The sequence below is a fragment of the Protobothrops mucrosquamatus genome, unplaced genomic scaffold, assembly GCF_001527695.2.
Source record: "Protobothrops mucrosquamatus isolate PMUCROS unplaced genomic scaffold, P.Mucros_1.0 scaffold467, whole genome shotgun sequence".
Taxonomy (NCBI): Eukaryota; Metazoa; Chordata; class Lepidosauria; order Squamata; family Viperidae; genus Protobothrops; species Protobothrops mucrosquamatus.
Genome location: NW_015386788.1, coordinates 98,014 through 121,406, shown reverse-complemented (window position 1 = coordinate 121,406; position 23,393 = coordinate 98,014). Strand labels below are relative to the sequence as shown.

The 23,393-nt window shown below is 42.0% G+C and overlaps 1 protein-coding gene across 1 annotated transcript in view; it reads right to left on the bottom strand.

Annotated features, from left to right (window-relative positions):
• Positions 1–23,393, bottom strand: part of LOC107287994 (venom factor) — a 97,050-nt gene that overhangs the window by 25,996 nt on the left and 47,661 nt on the right. The window contains exons 22-31 of the mRNA XM_015816564.1: positions 22,615–22,678; positions 22,185–22,271; positions 20,178–20,381; positions 19,476–19,551; positions 14,461–14,623; positions 13,036–13,131; positions 12,005–12,155; positions 7,924–8,087; positions 5,980–6,138; positions 4,088–4,238 (exon numbers count right to left, since the gene is read on the bottom strand). Of these exons, the coding sequence (XP_015672050.1) occupies positions 4,088–4,238; positions 5,980–6,138; positions 7,924–8,087; positions 12,005–12,155; positions 13,036–13,131; positions 14,461–14,623; positions 19,476–19,551; positions 20,178–20,381; positions 22,185–22,271; positions 22,615–22,678 (1,315 nt within the window). The remainder of the gene's footprint in view (positions 1–4,087; positions 4,239–5,979; positions 6,139–7,923; positions 8,088–12,004; positions 12,156–13,035; positions 13,132–14,460; positions 14,624–19,475; positions 19,552–20,177; positions 20,382–22,184; positions 22,272–22,614; positions 22,679–23,393) is intronic.

The window sequence follows — 23,393 nt, the reverse complement described above, 5'->3', positions numbered from 1 at the left end:
TACACCATATTTGTATTGTGTTATATGTTTTTTATTTGAAAATCAATAAAATTTGTAAAACGAGACCTGTCCACTATGGTTGAACCTCCAGCATAGTTCTCATCTTTCTCAGAGCACACAAGTCCCACAACCACGTCAAGGTGTTGTCATTGGGTGTTGTCATTGTCGTTGTTGTTATGGTTCGTCACACAGTCAGCCAGATGTTCAGACTAAATTTGGCATTGTCCACCTGTCACGTTCTTTCCAAATACTTGGGATAGGAGATGTGGATGTTTGATGATGTTACAGAAATAGTCTCAGGATGGAAGCTCAGCAAAACCACCTTTTGCATATTGACTGATGGTGAATTTGTCAATGCCAATAGTGTTCAAGTGGAGCAGCATCAATGCCAATAGTGTTCAAGTGGAGCCTATTACTATTGGTACTATCTATGCTATTATTATTTAATTCTATTTTTAAAATTTTGTTGGATGATGGATATTTGTTTATCTCAAGTATGTTTAAAACAGTTACTGGTGACTGACCTACTACCTCTGCTAGAAGTTAGTTCCAAGCTTCCACTACTCTTTCTGTGTAGTAATACTATCTAACATTACATTCCCTTCTGACAGTTTGAGGTTATGCCCCTGTGTTCTTGATTTTGCTTAATATTGAACATATTGCCTTCTAGAACCTTATTCACAACCTTAATATATTTAAATATTTTAATCATGTCCCCTCACATCCCTTCTGTTCTCCAGGCTGTACATATTTAGTTCTTCCAATCTCTCCTGATATGTTTTTTTCCTTCAGGCTTTGCACCATTTTTCTTGCCCATATCTGGACTCACTCAATCTTATCAACATCTTTTTTTAAGTTTTATCTCCAAAACTGGACACACTATTCTACATGGGGTGTGACCAAACCCCTATATAGCAGCATTTGGACCCCCTTCTTCCTGCTTGTAATCCCTCTAGTGGTGTATCTCAGAATTTTGTTTTTCATAGCTGTCTGACCACACCATTTACTCATTGAGAAGACATCTGCAATGAGCACACCTAAATCCTTTTCTTCTGTTGTTCTATCTAACACTGAACCCTTGATATTGTACCCTGCCAAAGAATTCTTTTTCCCCAAGTGCATGATCTTATATTTAGCAACATTGAACTGCAGTATTCACACTTTGGACCAATTTTCCAGCACTGCCAAATTATTTTCCATATTACGAATACCCCCAGGAACATCAACTTTATTACAAACCTTTGTGTTATCGGCAAAAAACAACAACACCCACTCAGACATTACTTAGCAATCCTTCTGTTGTATCACTTAGAACAGTGGTCCCCAACCTTTGGGGCACCAGGGATCGGTTCCATGGAGAAAGGTTTTTCCACAGACCAGAGGGGGGCATGGTTTTGCATGCTGCCTGCATCCTGATAGGTGAACAATGCCAAATCCAGTCTGAACATCTGGCTGACTGTGTGACAAACCATAACAACAACAACACCCACTGAGGTGCTACCTTGACATGGTTATAGGACTTGTGTGCTCTGAGAAAGATGAGAACTATGCCATTGGTTCAGCCATGGGGTTTCGTTTGTTTACGTGGCCCAGTTGCTGGCATGCCATGGACCAGTGCTGGTTCACGGACTGGGGGTTGGGTACTCCTGACGTAGAAACACATTGAACAGAACAGGATGCAGGAGAGAGTCTTGTGACTTGTCTCTGTTCACGTTGTGCCCCATTAACAAACACACACTGGGATCTATCCCTCACCGAACTTCCAGATAGGCCAAAATCCAGATAGGCTATTTCCACAGCATCATCTTCATCCAAAACATTTGTGACATAGTTTAAAAAAATCTATCAAATTAGTCTGACATGATTTTCCTTCAGTAAAGCCATGCTACTTTGGGTCCATCAAGTTGTGCACTTTTAAATATTCATTCCTTTTTTTTTCAGGAGTGATTCCATTAATTTCACTACTACAAGTGTTAAGCTCACTGGCCTACAGTTTCTAGCTTTTTCCCCTTCTTGTGGATGGGTATAATATTAGCTGCTCACCAGTCCTGGGAACCAGTCTTGTTAGAAGAGACTGATTAAACATTTGCTATGAACCAGAGTAGGTTTCTCTTTCTTTTGCTTTTACTAATGTGCCTCACACAGAGACTACAGGTAGTCCAATGATGGCGAACCTTTTAGAGACCGAGTGCCCAAACTGCAACCCAAAACCCACTTATGCATCGTCGGGTGCCGGGTGGGTGTGGCCCATTGGCTGGGTGTGGCCAATTGGCTGGGTGTGGCCCATTAGCTGGGTGTGGCCAATTGGCTGGGTGTGGCCCATTGGCTGGGTGTGGCCAATTGGCTGGGTGTGGCCCATTGGATGGGCGTGGCTGCGGTAGTAACAGACTGGGTGCGACTAAAAAGTTCAATCAATCAATTCTAATTTTGCAAGATCTTTTTTTTCCCGCGAGCAGTTGAAATTGACTGATTGATTGAACCTTTTTTTTTGCACACGGCGGCGGAGGCCTAAAGCGAAAAGGTTTTAGTATAAAACCCAGATGAAGGCCTAGGACTGGGGCGACAGCACGCATGCCACAGAGAGCGCTCTGAGTGCCGCCTCTGGCACCCATGCCATAGGTTCGCCACCACTGAGGTAGTCTTTGACTTACAAAAGTTCATTTAGTGACCATTCAAAGTTAAAATGGCACAGAAAAAGTGACTTATGACCGTTTTTCACAGTTGTGACCTTTCCAGCATCCCCATTATCAGGTGATCAAAATTCAGATACTTGGCAACTGATTCATATTTATGACCATTGCTGTGTCCCAATATCATGTGCTTACCTTTTGCTACCTTCTGACCAGCAAAGTCAATGGGAAAGCCAGATTCACTTAACAACTGGATTAGTAACTTATCAACTGCAGTGATTCACTTAACAGCTTGGGCAAGAAAGGTCGTAAAATGGGGAAAATCACTTAACAAATGTCTCACTTAACAACATAAATTTTGGGCTCAATTGTGGTCATAAGTTGAGGACTACCTGCAGTTGCCTCCAAGATGGCGGATTTTATCAGCGTCCACTTAGCCTTCATTCCTGTCACTTTATGCCAACTTTCAAAATTAGGTTTTAGACATGCTCCCATTTTGTTAAAATTTGTCTGGTTGAAGTCTAAAACTTTAGTTTTAGTGTATGTTATACCAGTTTTAGTTTTAATGTTAAACCAAAGGCATTGGTGATCACTGGAACTTACGTTTTCCCCCAGTTCAGCTTCTGGTACCCTATCCTCATTTGTCAAAACTAAGTCTGGAATGGATCTAGGACAATTCGCGTCAGCCACAATTTCGCACCCATTTCTTCATGGCCCCACCACCACAACTGACCCACCACCAGTATTTATGCTTGGTGGGCACTTCGCTGGCATTCTTCCCTGGCAATGGCCTGCCAGCACTCCTAACCCGCCCCCCTCTCCTGGGCAATTCACTGAGGGATGCCTGTCCCTTAGCATTTTGCTTCAGTGGACACTTAAATGTGCTTCCCTTTGATGCAGCAAGGAGGGGTGGGAAGCAGGACAGCTCCCTCCCATCTAGCCTGACCCGCTGGGGCTCCCAGGCCCATCGTGGGACAAGGAGAGGAGGGCCCACCCTGTCCCTGCCTGAGTCAGGCCATAGGAGGAGGCATTGCGTGCCTAGTCAGTGGTCCTCTCCCTCAAAAGGTAGAATTCATATTTTTTGCTAGACATCTGCCAACAGGATTGTTCCCTTTGCCTCTGAAGAAATACAACGGAAGATAGCATGCTTGTCGCCTGCCACTTCAATTCCTGTTCAGTCTACATATTTCAACACCAAAACCTGTCCTTCAGTGATCTCAACACCCTCTTGTTTAGGGCAAAAGGAAATGAATTATTTTGTTTACTGCAAAAACTGGATCTCAACTAAGTATGAAGTTAATATTATTTTCTATCAAATGACTTTTTTGTGAATAAATAGCAGAGTAAGTTTGTTCCACATTGAGATCCTGACATGGTGAACACAAAAACCTTAATTTCCCCACACATACATACACAAATTTCATTACAATCTACTATTTCTAGGAAGCCAAACTTACTCAACTGGACATTTTCAACAGAAACCTCAAGATGGAATTTGTTGCAAACATTTGCATCCTCCTGTACTTGTGCGTTATAGACTGTCAAAATGGTCATTGTTGCTTTTCCATCACCTGATGCTGACACAGTGAAGTCTTCATTGAGCTTGGTCTGAAAAGCAATCAGGATTAGCATGACCTTCAACTGCAGTTCCTTTGATTTTACAAATCCAAGATGGCAGCCACACAGGAAGCATGGTTACATTGTGGGAAGAGAAGTTGCTATTAAACTAAGCTATCTTAAACTAAGACAAAATGGTAGGGGGAGAGGGAAAGAGGGAAAGATAAGTCAGAAAAATAAAAAAAGAGGAGAGGAAAGCGGACTGAGTGCAGTGCAACAACCAGCAGAGAGGAGAATCAGGAGAGCTGGTGAAATAGTGGAGGAGGGAGGAGAGCCAGTCAGGGAGAGAAGAGAAGAGCTTACTGTGAACCATCCAGGCAGCCTTGTTTGCAGGAAGCAGAAAACGGGCAGGATGGACCAGCAAACGGGAGCCATGGGGCTGCGGAACTATTGGTGGGGGTGGTGGAACACTGCAGCACAGTAAACCAGGTGCTACGGACAGTAATAGACCAGGGCCTACAGATGGCAGCAGACCAGGCACTATGGACAGCAGTAGACCAGGGCCTATTAGACCAGCTCAGCACAGAAAAACTAGTTGAACATAGAAGGGACCTCAGAAGAGCAAGGGCTGGAGGCAATTAGAAAGACCAATAGGGGGAGCTGGATTTGCTTAAGAGCTACATGATTCACTTATTGACCACAGTTATTTGCTTCGATGGTCATAGAATTGGGCATTTAACACCCACATCAGTTAATTACAGAAGTTCATTAATATCTGGGTGACTGTACGACGAACCATAATAATTCTTGACTTTACAATCACAGCCGGTCCCAAAAAAAATAATGCATAACTGGACATATAAATATGTTGAGTCGCTTTGTCATTATTATTGGTTGTTCTCACAATCAGCCAGATATTTAGACTGGGTGTGGCATTTTTATCCGTCTGCTGAGTCATCCCCAAGGACCAGGGATAGGCAGATTTTGTTCTTTGATGGTGTTAAAAGTATCATCACAGGATGTAAGCTGTTCCAAGTAAAGCTGCCTTTTGCAATTGACTGATAGTAATTAATCAATGCCGCAGGTGATTAAGTGGTGCTCCAGTTGTTGTGGGATTGCACCCAAGGCCCCTGTTGCTATAGGTATATTGGTAATTATCCCTGCCATAGTTTACATTCCTTCATGTGTTTTTCCCTCAAATGCTGTTTCACAAATATTTATTTCTACTTGATTGTACCAGATCTATATATAAACATATTTAAACTCTATTAGTATCATACATCTACTTTAGCTCTAACTTGCTTCTACAATATCAGAAATAGTAAATAGCATAGATCGTTTTAAGGACTTTATCTTCATGTACTAAGCGAAGATGTTGCAAAGTGCTACAGAAGACCCCCAGAGCTATTAAAATCTCTTTCCTATCAAAAATGGAATAGTTCTTGAAAGTACAGAAACAATTTTGGAATATTGTTTGGAGCACAGCCTTTTGCAGCTTTATGGGAGGAAACGGAAGTCATTTAAAACTACACTGTATGTTGACAAAGAAGCCAATATCCTTAAGCCAGTCTCCCAGATCTGGTGCTTGAACATGGGCTAATCTTCAACCACCACAATTCCAGCAGGGAGAAGTGATTAAGATTTTCTTTGTTGTTTCACTAAATTCACTGATTTCACTAAATTCTGTATAGTTTTACCCAGTTCTTCAAAAAAAGCTGTCTTCGAACTTTAAACTCCAAAATAATTATTTCCAATGAAAGGGATAATAAATACACCTGCCGAAATACTATACCTCTGTTGTCTGGGCTCGGAGAGAATTGGTAGCATCAATTCTGTAGTTTATAGGTCCTTCTCGTTCTGGCAGCTTAATAACAATATCTAAGTTTAAGTCCTTATGGGAAGGCATCGCAATCTCATATTCAGCAAGAGCCTGAAACCCCACAACTGTTGCCTGGAATGGGAGAAAGGAAAAATAAGATTGTTTTCTTGAAAAATCACAAAAAGGAACTGAAAATCCAGTGATATATTGTACCAGAGAAATAAATGTTTAACACATTGGGAAGAATATGGTTTTGGGGCTTGTTGAAATACCCAAACTATCTTTTTAATTTTTACTATTGTCTGTTAGATCATGTGATCATAAATGAGAAGATGGGCTACAAACTGAATAAGTAAATATACAGAGTTGACTTATGTACACATACATACATCTTTGAAGAGCCTTTTATCTGTAGAACTAAATGATCTAGGACAATGGGAAGTCTATGGATGACATTTCCCTTAGTTCCCTTAATTTCAACATGGATGTAGGTAGGACATAAACCCTAGATCAGTGATGGCGAACCTTTTAGAGACCGGGTGCCCAAACTGCAACCCAAAACCCACTTACGTATTATTGGGTGCCAGGTGGGCATGGCCCATTGGGTGGGTGTGGCCAATTGGGTGGATGTGGCCCATTGAGTGGGCGTGGCTGTAGTGGTAATGGCAGACTGGGTGGGACTAAAAAGTTCAATCAATCAATTCCAACTTTGCGAGATCTTTTTTTTTCCGCGAGAAGTTGAAATTGATTGATTGATTGATTGAACCTTTTTTTTTTTGCACATGGCGGCGGGGGCCTAAAGCAAAAAGGTTTTATAAAACCCAGCTGAAGGCTAGGACTGGGGCAACGGCGCACGTGCCCACAGAGAGGGCTCTGGTGCCACCTGTGGCACGCGTGCCATAGGTTCACCACCACAGCCCTAGATAATCTTCAGGTAAAATTTTCTTTCAGAAGCTATTTTTTGTCCTGCACATTAAAAGATTCATGTGCTTGTCTGCTAACCAAGTAGAGATAAACAATTCTCTGTCTACCATGTTTTGTACTGATCTTTTCTCAGCAGAAAGCATTTTCTCCTATGGATATTTTGTGCCAAAAAAAACTTACAGATGACTGAAGTGAAACCTGTAGTTTCTTTCAGTCTATCAGAATTAGTCAAATCCTATAGCAGCTATTCTAACAGCTGAGTTGTCAAGGTTGACTTGCAAGGAGCTTCTTTCCGCTCACAACTTGACAAAGAAGCTATGGGAGGGGGAGGGGGATGATTAGAAAATGTGGGGAGCTGGGAGGGGGGAAAGGAATTTACGTGAGTTGTTTGCAGCCTGAGAAAATCTCGCAACTCCAAGGTCAGACGCAGAGGACTTTCAAAAGATGCAGACTGTTTTCACAAAATAAAATGCTTAACCTGGATTGGTGGACAGTGGCCACTGGGTGTCCAAAGGAAGGAAAAGGAGTGTTTTCTATGTTGCGCTTCACACCAAAACCTTAGAACTGGCTTTGCTTCTTCTGTACCTATATGGATCTGTCAGTAAATGCTTGGTAAAATGAAAAATGTCCCAGGAGTTTCTTTTGCTGTACATGCCAACGGGACGGTTGAAAAAGTACAGTCAGAAAAGCACTCCTTCTTCTTTTTTTGGTGGTGGGGGGAGGACTTTCTCTGTAAAGCTTCCATTCACCGTTTCTTGTCTTATCCTTAGGCACTACGGAGAATAAATCCACATCCTCTTCCCCATGACAGCACTTCAAATATTATGAGAACTGCTATCATGTCTCAACTTTGCCTTCTCTTCTTTAGGCAAAACATGCAACAATTCAGACTATTGCTTTGTTTTAAGCAGCCTGAAGTAGAATAGAGTTCAGAAGATTATAATCTGTGTATTCTGACAATATACATAATCTGACAATAAAGCAAAGGCTCACTTGGGTTTGTCCATATGTTCCCCCATAATATTTCTGATCTGTCAGCCATCTGACTACAGGACCAGTTTGATCAAATTTCTTCATTTTCAGCAGGGCCAACAAGGCATAAGAAGTGCCTTCAATGTTGTGGGTGTGAGCATTATATTCTTCCCAACGATTCCCTCCTAAAAAACAGCACAGAAACAGAATTTAGCCAAACAGATAAAAATATTGAAGGTGACTTTTGGTTGGAGAGAAAAGATTGGGAAATTTAACAATTGATTAAGTTACCCATTCTTCAAGAAAGCAGATGCTACGTGTGAGTTGTTGGGTGAGGTTACTCAATGACATGGAGTTGCTGATGATACCCAATTATGGTCAGCTCCACCAGGTAGGAGAGTCAACTTGACAGAAAGGCTAAGATTAGTTATATCTCCCTCCCTCCCTCCCTCCCTCCCTCCCTCTCTCTCTCTCTCTCTCTCTCTCTCTCCTGCATCTATATAATTAGCCTATCTTCCTCTCACTTCTCTCACTTCAACTCTTTAAATCCTCCATCCATTTACCTAGGGGGTCAAACTATTTTTGTTAGAGTCCCTCAATTGTATTTGCCTTTAATCTTTCCCCTTTCCTTTTCCTGTTTTTGCCTATGTATTTTCAGGCCTTGCCATACTATTGGAGGAGGGTGCCTGCAGGGGAATTATTATTTGCTTTGTTCTACTCTGGGCAAGATGCCCTCCCTCTGGGCAAGAGGAATGTGACTGAAAACATCTCCAGACAATGGAGCCTAGAACCATTGGGAAACAAAACTGTTAGAGACCTTGAGAAGCCCACTAAATCTTCAGCTTCTCATAACACTGTGGCATCTTTGGATTGGCTGGGTTTCAACCGGATGGTTGTACATTGTGGGGAGGAGTTATGAATTGCCTTTTTGATGTAATCCTTTACGCACCAAATCTCAGACCTTGCTTTGCTCTCTTGCCATTACTAACTCTCAAAAAAGTTCCTTTTGAGAGAATGCCTGTTTCAAGAGTTATGCTTTCTTGGGAGATCTAGTTGAGGCAGTCCTTACATAAAGCAAGCTCTGTAGTAGGGCCCAACCCAGAGAGACATCTGCCCTACCGGGGGGGGGGGTATGCACAGCATGCTTCTGCATGGCAGAAAAGTGAGAGACATCAGAACCAAAGACTGCAGTGAGGCAGCCATTTGGATTTATCCTGAAGAAGGCACCTCCACCTGGGTGGAGGAAGCCGCTGTCCTAGAAGAAGCCTCGAGACCAAGATGGTTGCTCAGGGTTGGGAGAAAAGAAGATTGGGAGGAAAGGTCCCAGAAAGTGACCCTCACCTGAGGAGGGGGTAAAAGAACTTGCAAGAAAAAGTCAGGACTGCTGTCCAATGAGGAAGATCCAGACCTGCAAACAAACCCGATGGAGGCGATCCTGAAGTGAGCCATGCATTACATGGTGGAGGCTTTCAAGGACCTAAAAGCCAAGTCCTTGAGCTACCCAGAGAAGGGGGAGAATTAACTGAGGAGACCAGGAGCAGAGAGGGAGAAGCCGCTATAGCAGAGACGTCAGCAGGGGCTGTGGGGGCCACAGAGACTGCGGAGCAATACCCTGGAGAGCTTGGACCCCACAACTGCCCAGAGAGAGGACTCCCCCCAAAGAAATGAAGCTAGTTCTGTTGGGAGTCAAATTCGATGGGGATCCCCAGCAGCTAGGCTTCTTTTTGGCTCACATCCTCACCTACATGCAAGTGTATGGGAAGTCTCTGCCCAACAACGCCAAAATCCGGGTCATCACTCTAGCTCTGGAAGGAACCGCTGCCTGGTGGATGGTCACCCTGTACAACTACAATGCTCCTGAACTTCGGAACTTTAACCATTTCATGACCGCACTAAGACGCTGTTTTAAAGATCACCTGGCAGACCAAAAAACCAAGGATCAGATCAAAACCATAAAGCTGAATACAGAGAGGAGTTTTGAGATTGGGCTTGTTGCCTGAACTGGCCCAAAGACATCCTCATAAGCTATTTCCAGGATGGGCTGAATGATGACTTGTACAACACCTGTGTGGCACATGGGGCACCTGCTCGTCTCTACAAATGGTGTCTCCTGGCTAAAGAACTGGAAAATGACCAGACTTGGAACATGTACTGTCCTGTGAAACCGGGGAGATGAAGCCAGCCCAAGAGAAAGGAAGAATCTGGCAGAGCTTCTGCCACCCAACCGCATTCCACCGCCTGCTTCAAGTGTAGCAAGGAAGGGCATTATGCTGCAGAGTGCTGTAGCAAAACCCCAGTCAGAAAGTCGGATTGAGCCTCCAGGGGGGAGTCAAGCAGCAAATCCACCCAGCACTCAAAAGATACCGCCCTGAAGTCCTTGGAGGTCATGGAGCTGCCCCGACCAGACGACGAGTCAGGAACATCAGAGAGCAATTATGATGACAATCCATTGGTAAGTGGGCCGATTGACCCCATAACCATGTCCATGGAACTGACAGTCCTGGGCATGGGCAGGGAAATGGCCCTAATCGCTCTGCTGGACTCGGGATGCATGCAGTGCTTAATAAGCCCCAACTTAGTTGGGAAGTTGGGGGCCTCCCCTAAGGAAACTCAAGGACCCCATCACTTTTTGCCAGCTTGATGGGTCCGTAGCCAGTTTGTAACCGATCCCCTGGGACTAGCCATGGGAAGCCACTCAGAGACTTTAGCATTCATCGTGGCTCCTGGCATGGAATGGCCCCTGGTACCAGGGTTATCTTGGTTAAAGAAATGGAACCCCCTAATTGATTGGAGAGAGGATCAGCTAAAGTTCCCCAGGAGGAGGGCACCTCCCCTGGGGTTGCCTGGAGATAAGATGGGTCCAAAGCAGGAACTTGCCTCCATGCTGAGTGAGCAAGAGTTCAGAGCATCCCAAAAGAATACCGAGACCTAGCTGAGGTTTTCAGTGAGAAGAGGTTGGATAAGCTTCCTGCTCACTGACCTATGGACTCTGCTATTGAGATCATCCCCGGGGCTAAGTTGCCAAAGCCGAAGCTGTATTCAATGACCCCTAGAGAATTAGATGAGCTCCATAGGTTCATCGACAAGAACTTAGTCCGGGTTTCATCCAGACTGCCAGACCCCGGGTGGCAGCCCCTGTCTTATTCAGGGAAAAGAAGTATGGGTCTCTTCTCCTCTGCGTGGATTATAGATAGTTGAATGTGGTATCAGTGGAAAATGTGTACCCCTTGCCTCTCATGAGGGACATGTTAGCCCACCTGGTGAAAGAGAGAATTTCTTTTAAGCTAGACCTGAGAGAAGCCTATTATTGCATCAGGATTAAGGAGGGAGACAAATGGAAGACTGCTTTGAATTGCCCTTTAGGCTGCTTCCAGTTCAAGGTGCTCCCTTTTGGGCTACAGGGAGCCCCTGCTGTGTTCATGCAACTGATCAATGAGGTCCCCCATGAACACCTGTATAATGGAGTCTTGGTGTATTTGGATGACATCCTGATTTACACTGAGACTAAGGCAGAACATGTGAAATTGGTCAGAGCAGTCTTGAAAAAGCTCCGAGCTGCTAAGCTGAATGCTAAGCTTTCAAAATGTGAATTCTATAAGAACAGAATTGACATGAAGAGGCCAGTCTTTACAAGACTGTAATCCATTCAGAAAGACTGGGCCAGTCTATTAATAAGCGAAGAGCAATCAGAAACTCCAGATAAGTAACACAATTAGCTAAGACAAAAGTTGACACGATTAGCTCAGACAAACACCTAGGATTTGCATTTCTCCTTTTATCTATAGAGCCAGCCATGACCCCTACATGACCCCATAGGAATCTGGTAACAGCCATTAGAATATTAAAGGACACGTTTTTGCACAGGAACAGGCATCTCAAATACAAAGCTCAAAGTAGGTATAAAAACCTACCCACTCTCAATTCCATTTTGTCAGCTGTCCCAGAACTACATGCTGTTGTTGGTTCTGCTCATCATTAAACCTTCGTTCCTAAGCAGTCAGCCTCCATTTTATTTCCAGTGTCTTACTCCCGGCTTGGAACTGAACTTGTTTTTTCTTCCAACACCTGGTTTCTTTTATCTAAAACAAACCCATGTATGTACCTGTTGATGCTGCCATGAGTACCCTGTCGTCTTTCAGAAGGCCTGCAGCAGCCAAAGCATAGGCGGTGAGGGCCGTAGTGTAAGGCCTTTGCAGTTTCTCGTACTTTTTGAGTAAATAATCTGTGGCCTTATTGATACTGCTGTCTAGACTCTGGAAGTGAGGGGAGAGGGAAGAAAAGAAATCAATTAGGAATGTTTTAGGCATCTCTATGGAACATCATTTCCCTGAGGTATGATTGGTGCCCACCCTGTTGCTTTTCTGAAAGGCCCTAAAAACATGGTTTTTGCATTGGGCTTGAGGACCACATATGGAGATGGAGCTGATCAAGTGGTTGATTTGATGGTGCTGTTACTGCCATGGGTAGGGGGTGAGGGGAGTGGAAAAGTTATGGATTTTTTTATGTGGTAGATTTTTAAATCTTGTAAGCTGGCTAGAGTCAACTACTTGTAAATTGACAGTCATATAAATTTGTCCAATAAATAATAAATAAATAAAATAAATACGTGCTGCTACTTCCTGCTTGCACGTTTTACATGCTAAAAATGCAAATTTAGCCATCATATGTGTTATTTTAAGATTTTTATGCAAGAAGAGATGTTGAGGATAAATTAATTAAGAAAGTCTTAAAATTTCTATAAAAGCTGCAGAGTTTCTGTAAAAGCTGCAATATTGTATGATCCATTTGCAGAAACCATTTCTGCATAGATCTTTTTAAATGTTCCTCTAAATTTGAGGAGCACTGGTGATAAAAATTACACTGCAGCAGTGAAAAGGCTCTTTGATATTTAAAGGTCATTAACTGATCTAAATACCTTGCTGGCAAGAAAATAAATGTGTAAATTCCTAATAGTATCTTTATTGAATTGATTATTTATCTTGGTTTCATTTGATTTCAAATTAATAAAGTATAAACTACAGCAATGCTGGTTAGTCTACTTGGAGATCCTGAAGGCTTATAATACTGGGGCCAAGAAGTTGCAAAAATGGAATACTGTGATCAAAAAAACCCTATCACAACATCCATACGTACATTGATATATTCATTGCAGATGGTTCTGGATTCCAACAATGCAACCAGAATGAAAGCTGTTAAAGACGCTTCTGGTTCAGCACCTTGAAGTCCTCCCTAGAAGAAAATGGTGCACATGAGGGGGAGGTGGAGAGACAAAAAGATAAAGGTAATGCTAAGAAATAAATAGTTCTCTGTAGTTATACACAGGGGATACAAGAGAGGAGCAGCAAAAAGTTAAGGTTTTTTTGTATCTCTTGGCTGCCATCTAGTGACCATCCACGTTTGCCCATTCAAGATGCAGTGTTGTTGAAGAGCTGAAGTTTGAGGTAATCATTCAACTTTGTGTAACCATGTTGTAGCTATAAACTACCCTAACAACATTACATGAGGAGAGAAAGCAAGAACAAGGGATAGCAAACTCTAGGAAATGAATATTCGGTCAGATAGTTTATAGAAGAATAAGAAATGAGTCCTTTTAATGAAACTTTTAATTATTTACTATTTACACTATTTTAAAAAGACAAATAATGATTTGTAGACATCAGAATTCCAGCCTCTTTTAAAAGAGGACTGGAGGGCAGGCAAAGAGATCAAGGACCAAACTGAAGGGATGATTCCCCACAGGAAAAGAACAGAATTGGAGCTACACAGAGCACTCATTTCAGGCCTACTATCCAGTCCATATCAACATACCCAATATTGTCTGTGTACAGCATCCTGAAGTAGGGTATTATGAAGAACAATATTGTCTTAACTACAGAGAGATTGCGTTACAGAGGGAGGCATGAAGATAAGTGCTTAGGAAAAATGTTGAGTGGACCATCTCCTACCAGGGCATGGAGGCTGTGTAGATTTGTCCCTAAATTTCTTCTGTAGAGCTTCATCTGCTATTGTTTCTGTGTTCGTTTCTTCTCTACTATAGGCTTTCTTGTCTTTGAAGCAGATTTCATCCTCAAATTCCTCCATGAGAACTATTCTCTCATTAAGCCAAATCTTACCAAGGCTACCCTTGGTAAGGATAGAGCCATGGTGCAGGGGTTAGAATGCAGTACTGCAGGCTACTTCTGCTGACTGTTCGACCCTCACCCGCTCAAGGTTGCCTCACCCTTCCAACCTTCTGAGGTCGGCAAAATAAGGACCCAGATTGTTGGGGGCAATAGGCTGACACTATAAACCTTAGAGAGGGCTGTAAAGCACTGTGAAGCAGTATATAAATCTACAAGTGCTCTTGCTATTGATATCCTCATGCCTTATCTGAGCTCTTCTACAGCTCTTGGCTAGCCAATGTCACTAGAATAGAAATTAGCAATGAACTATTTTGTACAATACAAACTTTTCTCTAATACCTGGGCTTGGTTTTTTTCAGTTAAGAACTTAAAAATCCCTGGATTTATTGGAAAGGAAGCAAGAAAAGAAGGAAAGAAAGAAGGAAGGAAACCATACCTGCATTGGTCCAGAAAGTACAGGGGCATTTTCTTTGAACATTCCATCTGGTTGTTGCCTGTTTAGAATCAGCCACCTTACACCTCCACAAATGATGTCATGGCTAATATCTTTTACAATTTTGGCAGCCAAAGCAAAGACTTTTACAACATATGCTGTTAGCCTGTAAAGAATGTAACACATTAACCAACCATTTCAATGATGATCTTAATACAAGTAGTTGCTTGCTTGATTTTGTAAGCCAAATATGACTAGATTGCTGCTAGCTAGAAGGCAGAGGGGAAGAGTGGCTTGTCACCACAATACTACATTATGGCACAAAAACAGTAGAAGTAGCTCGTGCCTAGTCTAGACCAATATTGTTGTTATGATGGGAAACAATCAAAATTAAAATCAGTCACCTTCATCTCTTCTTCAACCTAGGAAGGAAATAAAGCTCAACTAACCATGCCAAAGCCGTATCAAGAGAAATAGTGCATCTGAGTCAGTTTATATTGTTGTTATAATGTTGTTATATCACAACAGTACATATGAACTACATCTTTTGAAGAAATGCAGGGTAAGAGTTAAGAGAATGAGAATTCCTTAATTCGGTTCTTGTGACTATCAAAGATGAACTCTTAGAATTTGCTCTATATTGGTTAATAACAGTCAGTGGAAGTGAGTACTTTCAGAGGGTAGCTCCCCACTGAAATGGCATAACTATGTATTCAGAGAGCCTCTTTGGTGTAGTGCTGAAGTGCTGGCCTAGAAAGCAGGAGATTGTGCATTCTAGGCCTCCCTTAAGCATGAAAGCCAGCTGGCCCAGTCACCCTCTCTCAGCCCAATTCACCTAACAGGGCTACTGTTGTGAGGAATAGAAGGCAGGAATATTAAGTATGTTCATTGCCTTGAGCTGACTAATGAGAAGAAAAGGTGGGATAAAAATCTAATAATAATAAAAACAACAGCAATAACAACTCAGTCCCAGGGAATAAGTATTCCAAGTGCTTCCACTTGACACAACAAAGAACCTGAGTACAACATTGAGAATTTATGAGCAACTAGGCAAAAAAGTTAAGGAGCTGGGAGCACAAGTGGTGTTTTCAACCGTACTCCAAAATGAAAGTTCAAGAACCATTAGGGAAAAAAGAATTCTAGAAATAAACTGCTGGCTAAAGGGTTGGTGTCATCAAGAGAACTTTGGTTTCCTAGACCATGGATTGCATTACTACATGAAGGACTCTTGGCAAGGGATGGACTGCACCTCACGACAACAGGGGAAAACATACTCAGAAAATGACTGGCTCAACTCATCAGAAGGCTTTAAACTAAAATTGAGGGGGGAAGGTGACAAAACTTTAGAATCTCTAGAACATAAAACAAACATAAACCCCAAGAAAACAAACAATAAGGTGGGGAGTGATGAGAAAAAATAAAATCTCAAATACCGAATAGGAGATGCAGGAAACATACCTACTGTATGGATAGGCATAAAAGGCTCAAATACTTAAATACAAATGCTCAAAGTTTGGGGAACAAACAGGGTGAATTAGAAACAATAGTACATGAGAGGAGGTATGATATAGTTGCCATTACAGAAACTTAGTGGGATGACACGGATGACTGGAATGTACTGATGGGTGGATACAATTGTTAAAAAGAAACAGGTCTACAAAAAGAGGAGGTGGAATTGCACTATATGTAAGAGATGACTACATAGCTACAGAAAAGCACATGATCAAAGATACCCCCCCTACAATGTATATGGATCAATATAAAAGGAAAAAAGAGTGACATAGCCATAGGTGTATATTACTGGCCGTCCAGCAATCAGAAGAAATAGATGAACTCTTTGCCAACCAGTTAATAAATGTATGTAGGAAGCATACCACAATAGTAATGGGAGACTTTAACTACCCTGATATCAACTGAAAGACAGCAAGTGAGAGATCGAACAGATTCCTAACCAACTTAGCTGACAACTTTGTCCTCCAAAAGATAGAGGATGGAACTAGAGGAAAAGCTATACTGAACCTAATTCTTACTAATAGAGAAAAAGTGATAGAGGGAGTTGAAGTTACCGAAACTTTGAGCAAGAGTGACCACATCATATTGGAATTCAATATAATACAAACTCAAGCAATAAAACATTATTCAGCCTATGTCGGTGATGGCGAACCTTTTAGAGACCGAGTGCCCAAACTACAACCCAAAACCCACTTATGCATTGTCGGGTGTTGGGTGGGCATGGCCCATTGGGTGGGTGTGGCCCATTGGGTGGACGTGGCCCATTGGGTAGGCGTGGCTGCAGTGGTAACGGCAAACTGGGTGGGACTAAAAAGTTCAATCAATCAATTCCAACTTTGTGAGATCTTTTTTTCCTGTGAGAAGTTGAAATTGATTGATTGATTGAACTTTTTTTTTTTGCACACGGTGGCGGAGGCCTAAAGCAAAAAGGGTTTATAAAACCCAGCTGAAGGCCTAGGACTGGGGCGACGGCGCTCGTGCCCACAGAGAGGGCTCTGAGTGCTGCCTGTGGCACGCGTGCCATAGGTTCGCCACCACGGGCCTATGTCTTAAACTTTAAAAGAGCTGATTTTAACAAACTCAGAGAAAGCCTAGGAAAGATTCCATGGATGAAAATCCTAAGGGGGAAAACAACTCAAGAAGCATGGGAAACTCTGAAAAATACAATCTTAAAAGCCCAGTCCAGCACAATACCACTGAAAAAGAAAAATAAGAAATCCAAGAAGAAACCAGCATGGTTCCACAAAAATCTCTCCGACAGACTGAAACAAAAAAGGACAAGGACAAAAATGGAAAGAGGGACACATAACTAAGGCAGAATATCAGTAGATAGCTCCAAATCTACAAAGATGAGGTCAGAAAGCAAAACCTCAGACTGAACAAAGACTTGCAACAAAAGTCAAAGATAATAAAAATAAGTTTCTTTCAACATATTAATAACAGGAAAAAAAGTCAAGGAAACAGTTGGTCCACTAAAGAGAGAAGATGGCAAGGAAGTAACAAGCAGCAGAGAGAAAGCAGAGCTGCTTAACTCATTCTTTACATTAGTCTTCACACATAAAGAAACTATAGCCCAACCTACTAAAAATACTGTAAAAGACAGACTAAAAATTAAAATTAAAATAAGAGAACACCTGTCTAATGAATATAAATCTCCGGGACCTGATGGATTACATCCCAGAGTTTTGAAGGAGCTGGCAGATGTTACCTCAGAACCATTATACCATATCTTTCAAAAATCCTGGAGCACCGGGGAACTACCAGAGGATTGGAAAAGAGCTGATGTGGTTCCCATCTTCAAAAAAGGAAGAAAAAAAAACAGACCCTGGAAACTACAGACCAGTCAGTCTAACATCAATACCTGGGAAGATACTGGAAAAGATAATAAAAAACCAGATCTGCAAACATCTAGAAACAAAGTTATAACTAGAAGCCAGCACAGGTTTGTTAAAAACAGAGCTTGCCAATCCAATCTTATTTCATTCTTTGACAAAGTGACTAAACTAGTAGACCAGCAAAATGCTGTGGACATAGTATATTTGAACTTCAGCAAGGCATTCAACAAAGTAGACCACAACCTACTTCTTAGTAAACTAGAAAAAATGGGATAGATAGCATCATCATTAGATGGATTTGTAACTGGCTGACAAACCATACTCAATGAGTAGTCTTTAATGGTGCTACATCTACATGGAGGGAGGTAAGCAGTGGGGTACCACAAGGTTCAGTCTTAGGCACGGTACTCTTCCATATCTTCATAAATGACTTAGATAACGGAATAGAAAGGGAACTCATCAAATTTGCAGATGACACCAAACTGACAGGAATAGCCAACACCCCCAGAAGCTCAAAATCCAAAAGGATCTTGACAGATTTGAACAATGGACCCTATCAACAAAATGAATTTTAATGTGGAGAAAAGCAAAGTTTTACATTTAGGCAGAAAAAACCAAAGGTACAAGTACAGATTAGGTGAAACCTGCCTCAAAAACAGTAACTGTGAGAGGGACCTCGTTAAGTGAATGATCACTTAAATATGAGCCAGAAGTGTGCGGCAGCAACAAAAGAGCTAATACAATCCTTGGTTGTATAAATAGCGGCATAAATCAAAATCATGTGAAGTATTACTACCACTTCTTTATAAAACCTTAATAAGACCACACCTGGAATACTGCATCCAGTTTTGGTCACCACACTACAAAAAAGATGTTGAGACTTTGGGAAAAGTGCAGAGAAGAGCAACTAAGATGATTAAAAGCCTGGAGACTAAAACATATGAAGAACGGTTGTAGGACTTGGGAATAGCCAGTCTAGAGAAAAGAAGGACTAGGGGTGACATGATAGCAGTATCCCAGTGTTTCAGGGGCTGCCACAAAGAAGAGGGGTCAACTTATTTTCCAAAGCAACAGAGGGCAGGACAAGAAGCAATGGATGGAAACTAACCAAGGAGAGAAGCAATCTGGAATTAAGGAGAAACTTTCTAACAGTGAGAACAATTAACCTGTGGAACAGCTTGCCTTCAGAAGTTGTGGGTGGTTTTTAAGAAGAAACTGGACTGTCACTTGTCTGAAATGGTATAGGGTCTCTTCCTTGAGCAAGGGGTTGGACTAGAAGACTTCCAAAGTCCCTTCCAGTTCTGTTCTGTTCTATTCTATTCTTGTAGGAGGAACAATTCTTACCTTAAGGAAAAAAACAATAGAACTGATTGACACTAAATGCTAGACATGAGACAAGAGGAAAAAGAGGAAGACATATTATATGGGTAAGGCATTATCAGAAGAGAGGATATTGTCAAGGACTGAAGCACCACATGGGAAGGAGCTACTAGAAAGAAGGGAATGGTAGGTAGCTAGAAAGCAATTAAGAAAGCAAAAAACAAAATGCAAAGACAGAGAGTCAGATGCTTCAGCAGAAGTTAGAAAATGAAAATATATGAACATTTATAGAGGAAGTTAGAGGAAAGCCCTTTCATGATCTCAAAGTAATGGCTACAATTTTGTCCATACCAAGAACTAGAGTCACGCTTTGGAAATGCTGCATAGGAATGGTCGGCTTTCTTGTACACCAACTGCTGGGTGTAACCTGAAAAGGGACAAAGTAGAAAGAGTTGTGAAATTTAGCTCCAGCCATACAAAAGCACACTTGCACCCAGAGCAGTTTTGTATTCCTCTTTCTTTGCTGTGAGTCTCATTGGAGCTGCTTTTCTTTAGCACAATTCTTTTGATTTGTGTTCTGGTCTCAGTGTAAAACTATCCCACTCTGCTATTGAGATTCTGAAAGCAAGCAACCTTAACAACAATAGCAAAAGGAATTGAAGAATAAAATTTATACCACTGTCCTGTATGCCTGAAAAAGAGGCATTTGATATCAGAACAATACTTCCAAACTCACCACAAAAAGAGATGAAAATGTCTTTCTTTTTAATAGAATATTGTGATAATTCCATGAGCTGATATGTAAATATTTCTCAGCAATAACTATGACCTCTCCATCCCACACTCCCAGGCCAATGATGTAATATCATTAACTAAGCTAGCTGAAACCTGCTTTGTGAAGGAAAAAACAAAACGAAAAAGAATCCCGCAATATATTTAAGAATACTTGGCTTCTTGACTTCTGTGGGTCTTATATTTGTTCATTTTAGGGATGAATGAATCTGACATTTCCATCCCCTGAGGAAAAACATGTCTGAAGACAGCTTGCCTTACCTTTCTTGATCTGTTGGGCAGCTTCATTCCTGCGATCCACACCAAGAGTCTCCCACTGCCCTGTTGTGTCCAGATAGTAGGTGGCAATAACCGGTGCGGTCATGTGGATCATATTTTGCTCTCCACAGCCAGAAGGAGTGATAATGAGATGACTGAGTTTACTTCCATCAATTGAGTTTTCAATCATCTGAGCCACACGGTCACCTGAATGTGAAAAAATTGCCAAGCATGTTAAGAAACTGGGTACTTTGCTTTAAGCTTCAATACCTTTATGGCAAATGATTAGTCTAATCTTGCTTCCAACTCCACTACCCTTCCTTTAGAGCATTGAGCCCAAGGTAATTAGGTTCCAGGACCAAACTATTGCAGGGGCTCCATGAGAAAAACCACCAATTTTTAAATGATTTTTTTGAATGTCATTACGATTGGACCTGCATGGATCTGGGGGAGGGTGGCATTCCAGAGGGCAGGCACTGCAACAAAGAAGGAACGTTTCCTAATTCTCTTGAGATTACACTGTTTAAACCAGGGCTTTTCAACCTTTTCACCCATTGTACCACTTTTAGGATATGGCACTACCCGAGTACCACCAGTCACTTAGCAAGGTGTCAAAAACTTGATGACCTCCCCCCAAAAAGGAAAAAAGTGATAAAGTACAGGTAGTCCTCAACTTACAATAGTTCACTCCGTGACTGTTCGAAGTTACAACAGCACAGAAAAAAGTGATTTATGACCATTTTTCACATTTATGACCGTTTCAGCATTCCTAGGGTCATGTGACTTACATTCGAATGCTTGGCAACTGATTCATATTTATGATGGCTGCAGTGTCCCAGGGTCATGTGATCCTCTTTTGCAACTTTTTGACAAGCAAAGTCAATGGGGAAAGCAGATACACTTAACAACCTTTTATATCAGGGGTGTCAAACTTAATTTCACTGAGGGCCACATTAGCATTGTGGTTACCCTGGGGGGGGGTTCCTTCCTTCCTTTTTCCTTCCCTCCCTCCCTGCCTCCCTCCTTCTCATTACCATCCCTTCCTTCCTTCCGTCCTTCCTTCCTTCCTTCCTTCCTTCCTTCCTTCCTTCCCTGATCCTGGCGCTTCTTCTGAGCCCTAACAGCTGATCGGTGCTTCTACAGGGCTGTCAGGCCTCAGCAGCAGCACCAGGATCAGTGCCGGGCTCCAGCTGATCGGCGCTTCTGAAGGCGTATCAGGGCTCAGCAGAAGCGTCAGGATCAGCGCTGGGCTCCATCTGATCGGCGCTTCTGGGAACCTCAGTAGATCAGCGCTGGGTTCCAGCTGATCCTGGAGCTTCTGCTGAGCCCTGTAGAAGCGCTGACCAGCTGGAGCCCGACGCTTATCCTGGCACTTCTGCTGAGCCCTGACAGCCCTGCAGAAGCGCTGATCATCTGGAGCCTGATGCTGATCCTGGTGCTTCTGCTGAGCCCTGCAAAATCGCCAATCAGCTGGAACCTGGTGCTGATCCTGGCACTTCTGCTGAGCCCCAAAGAAGCCCGGATCATCCTGGCACTTCTGCTGAGCCCTGCAAAATCACTGATCAGCTGGAGCCTGGCACTGATCTTGGCACTTCTACTGAGCTCTGACTGGCCTGCAGCTCCAGCCATCTCTCGCTCAGGCTTGTGCAGTGCTGCCACCACTTCAGCTCATTCCCTTCCCCTGCTACCACTTCTCTAGGATGGTGGTGTGCCACCTGCCAGGTGCTAATGTACCACCAGTGGTACACATACCACCAGTTGAAAAGCCCTGGTTTATACAACAGGATCTGGAACACACCCACTTGGTCTGATATCACCAGATGGGCAGAAGTAATAAGGTTCAATGTCAGAAGTGGGATAGATCCATTGTCCCTGTGAATCCAATAAGGAAGGCTCTGACCTACCCCTCCATCTGTTCATGAACGGAAGGGCAGGGAAATATTGTCCTATCCAGGAGTCCATCTCCAGTGCCAGATGTAGGAGCCTGGATTTCAAATAACTAGTTCTTACCTTGGACAGTAATCCTGGTTTCAGTTTCTGTCTCAGGCGCCCTGTCATCTAATTTATTGGCTTTGACCAATTGCTCCTGTGTTCCACCTGAAAAATAAAAAAAATGAGGAAAATTCCAGGAAAAGAAAAATACTAGTTACTTCCACATTAAGTGCCTCTTTGGCATTGCTTTTAATAATCAATTGTAAATGGTATTCAACACAGTTAACTTAATAGGCACTTAACAGAAAGGAACATAACAGCTTGTGAGCACATAAGTTTGCAAAGTAAAATAACTTTTATTTTGTAACTCATGGTAAAAAGATCCTCTTTTTCCTGGAAACAGTGAAGCATGTGGGTGAAAGGACTGTGCTATTCCCAGTATATCTTATTTAAGGTACTTAATATATGGTAAAATTGGAATTAATGAGTAAGAATGAATGTTGCTCACCAACTCCTTTTGTATGTGGGTCCAGTTCAATAACAGTCACAATATCTTTCCGTATCCCTTCAGGCTGTTACAGAAAAAAAGGAAACCAGAACAATCTCTTTTGAGACCTCATTGCAAATAAAAATATCATGCATGACAGCAGCAAGTACTTCAAAATGGCAATTACAAAATACAAAGAATCTCCTGTAGCATCTCTTAGAAATGTAGTAAAATATTCAGCAATAAAATTGGTGCTTGGATGTACAATAGGAAAAGACTTAGGTCACTCTCATATCTTCTTAATAGCCAAATCAGCCTGGCCCTCTATTAAGGATTAATTTCTATTCATCCTGGAAGCCTGAGTTTCCTTATCTCAGATTGGGGAGGGGGGGGACACAAGAATGTCTATGGTCAGTCAAGATGTTTGATTTCCCATCAATATTTGAAGTATCTTTGTCAGTTATGATTTTCTCAATATTAATTACATTTATATAGCTAAAAATTTTATTCATACCAATTTTCCTCTTATTTTCATATTTCCCATATCAAATGAAAAAGAAAAAATGCTATTTTAATTCTAAATCATATCTTTCATTTTAAAAGTCTAATTATATCTAAGGGTCATCCATTCTTTTAATCATATTCAAACAAGTATTTAAACATATAATGGCCCCTTTAATAAGTCAAATCTTCTATTTTTAAAATGTAACTCTCGCTTTCTTTCTTTGCCAAGTTGCTTTCCAAGGCAAGGCAATTAAATCACCCAGGAATTTTCTTTCTATTTTTATGCATGTTGCTTG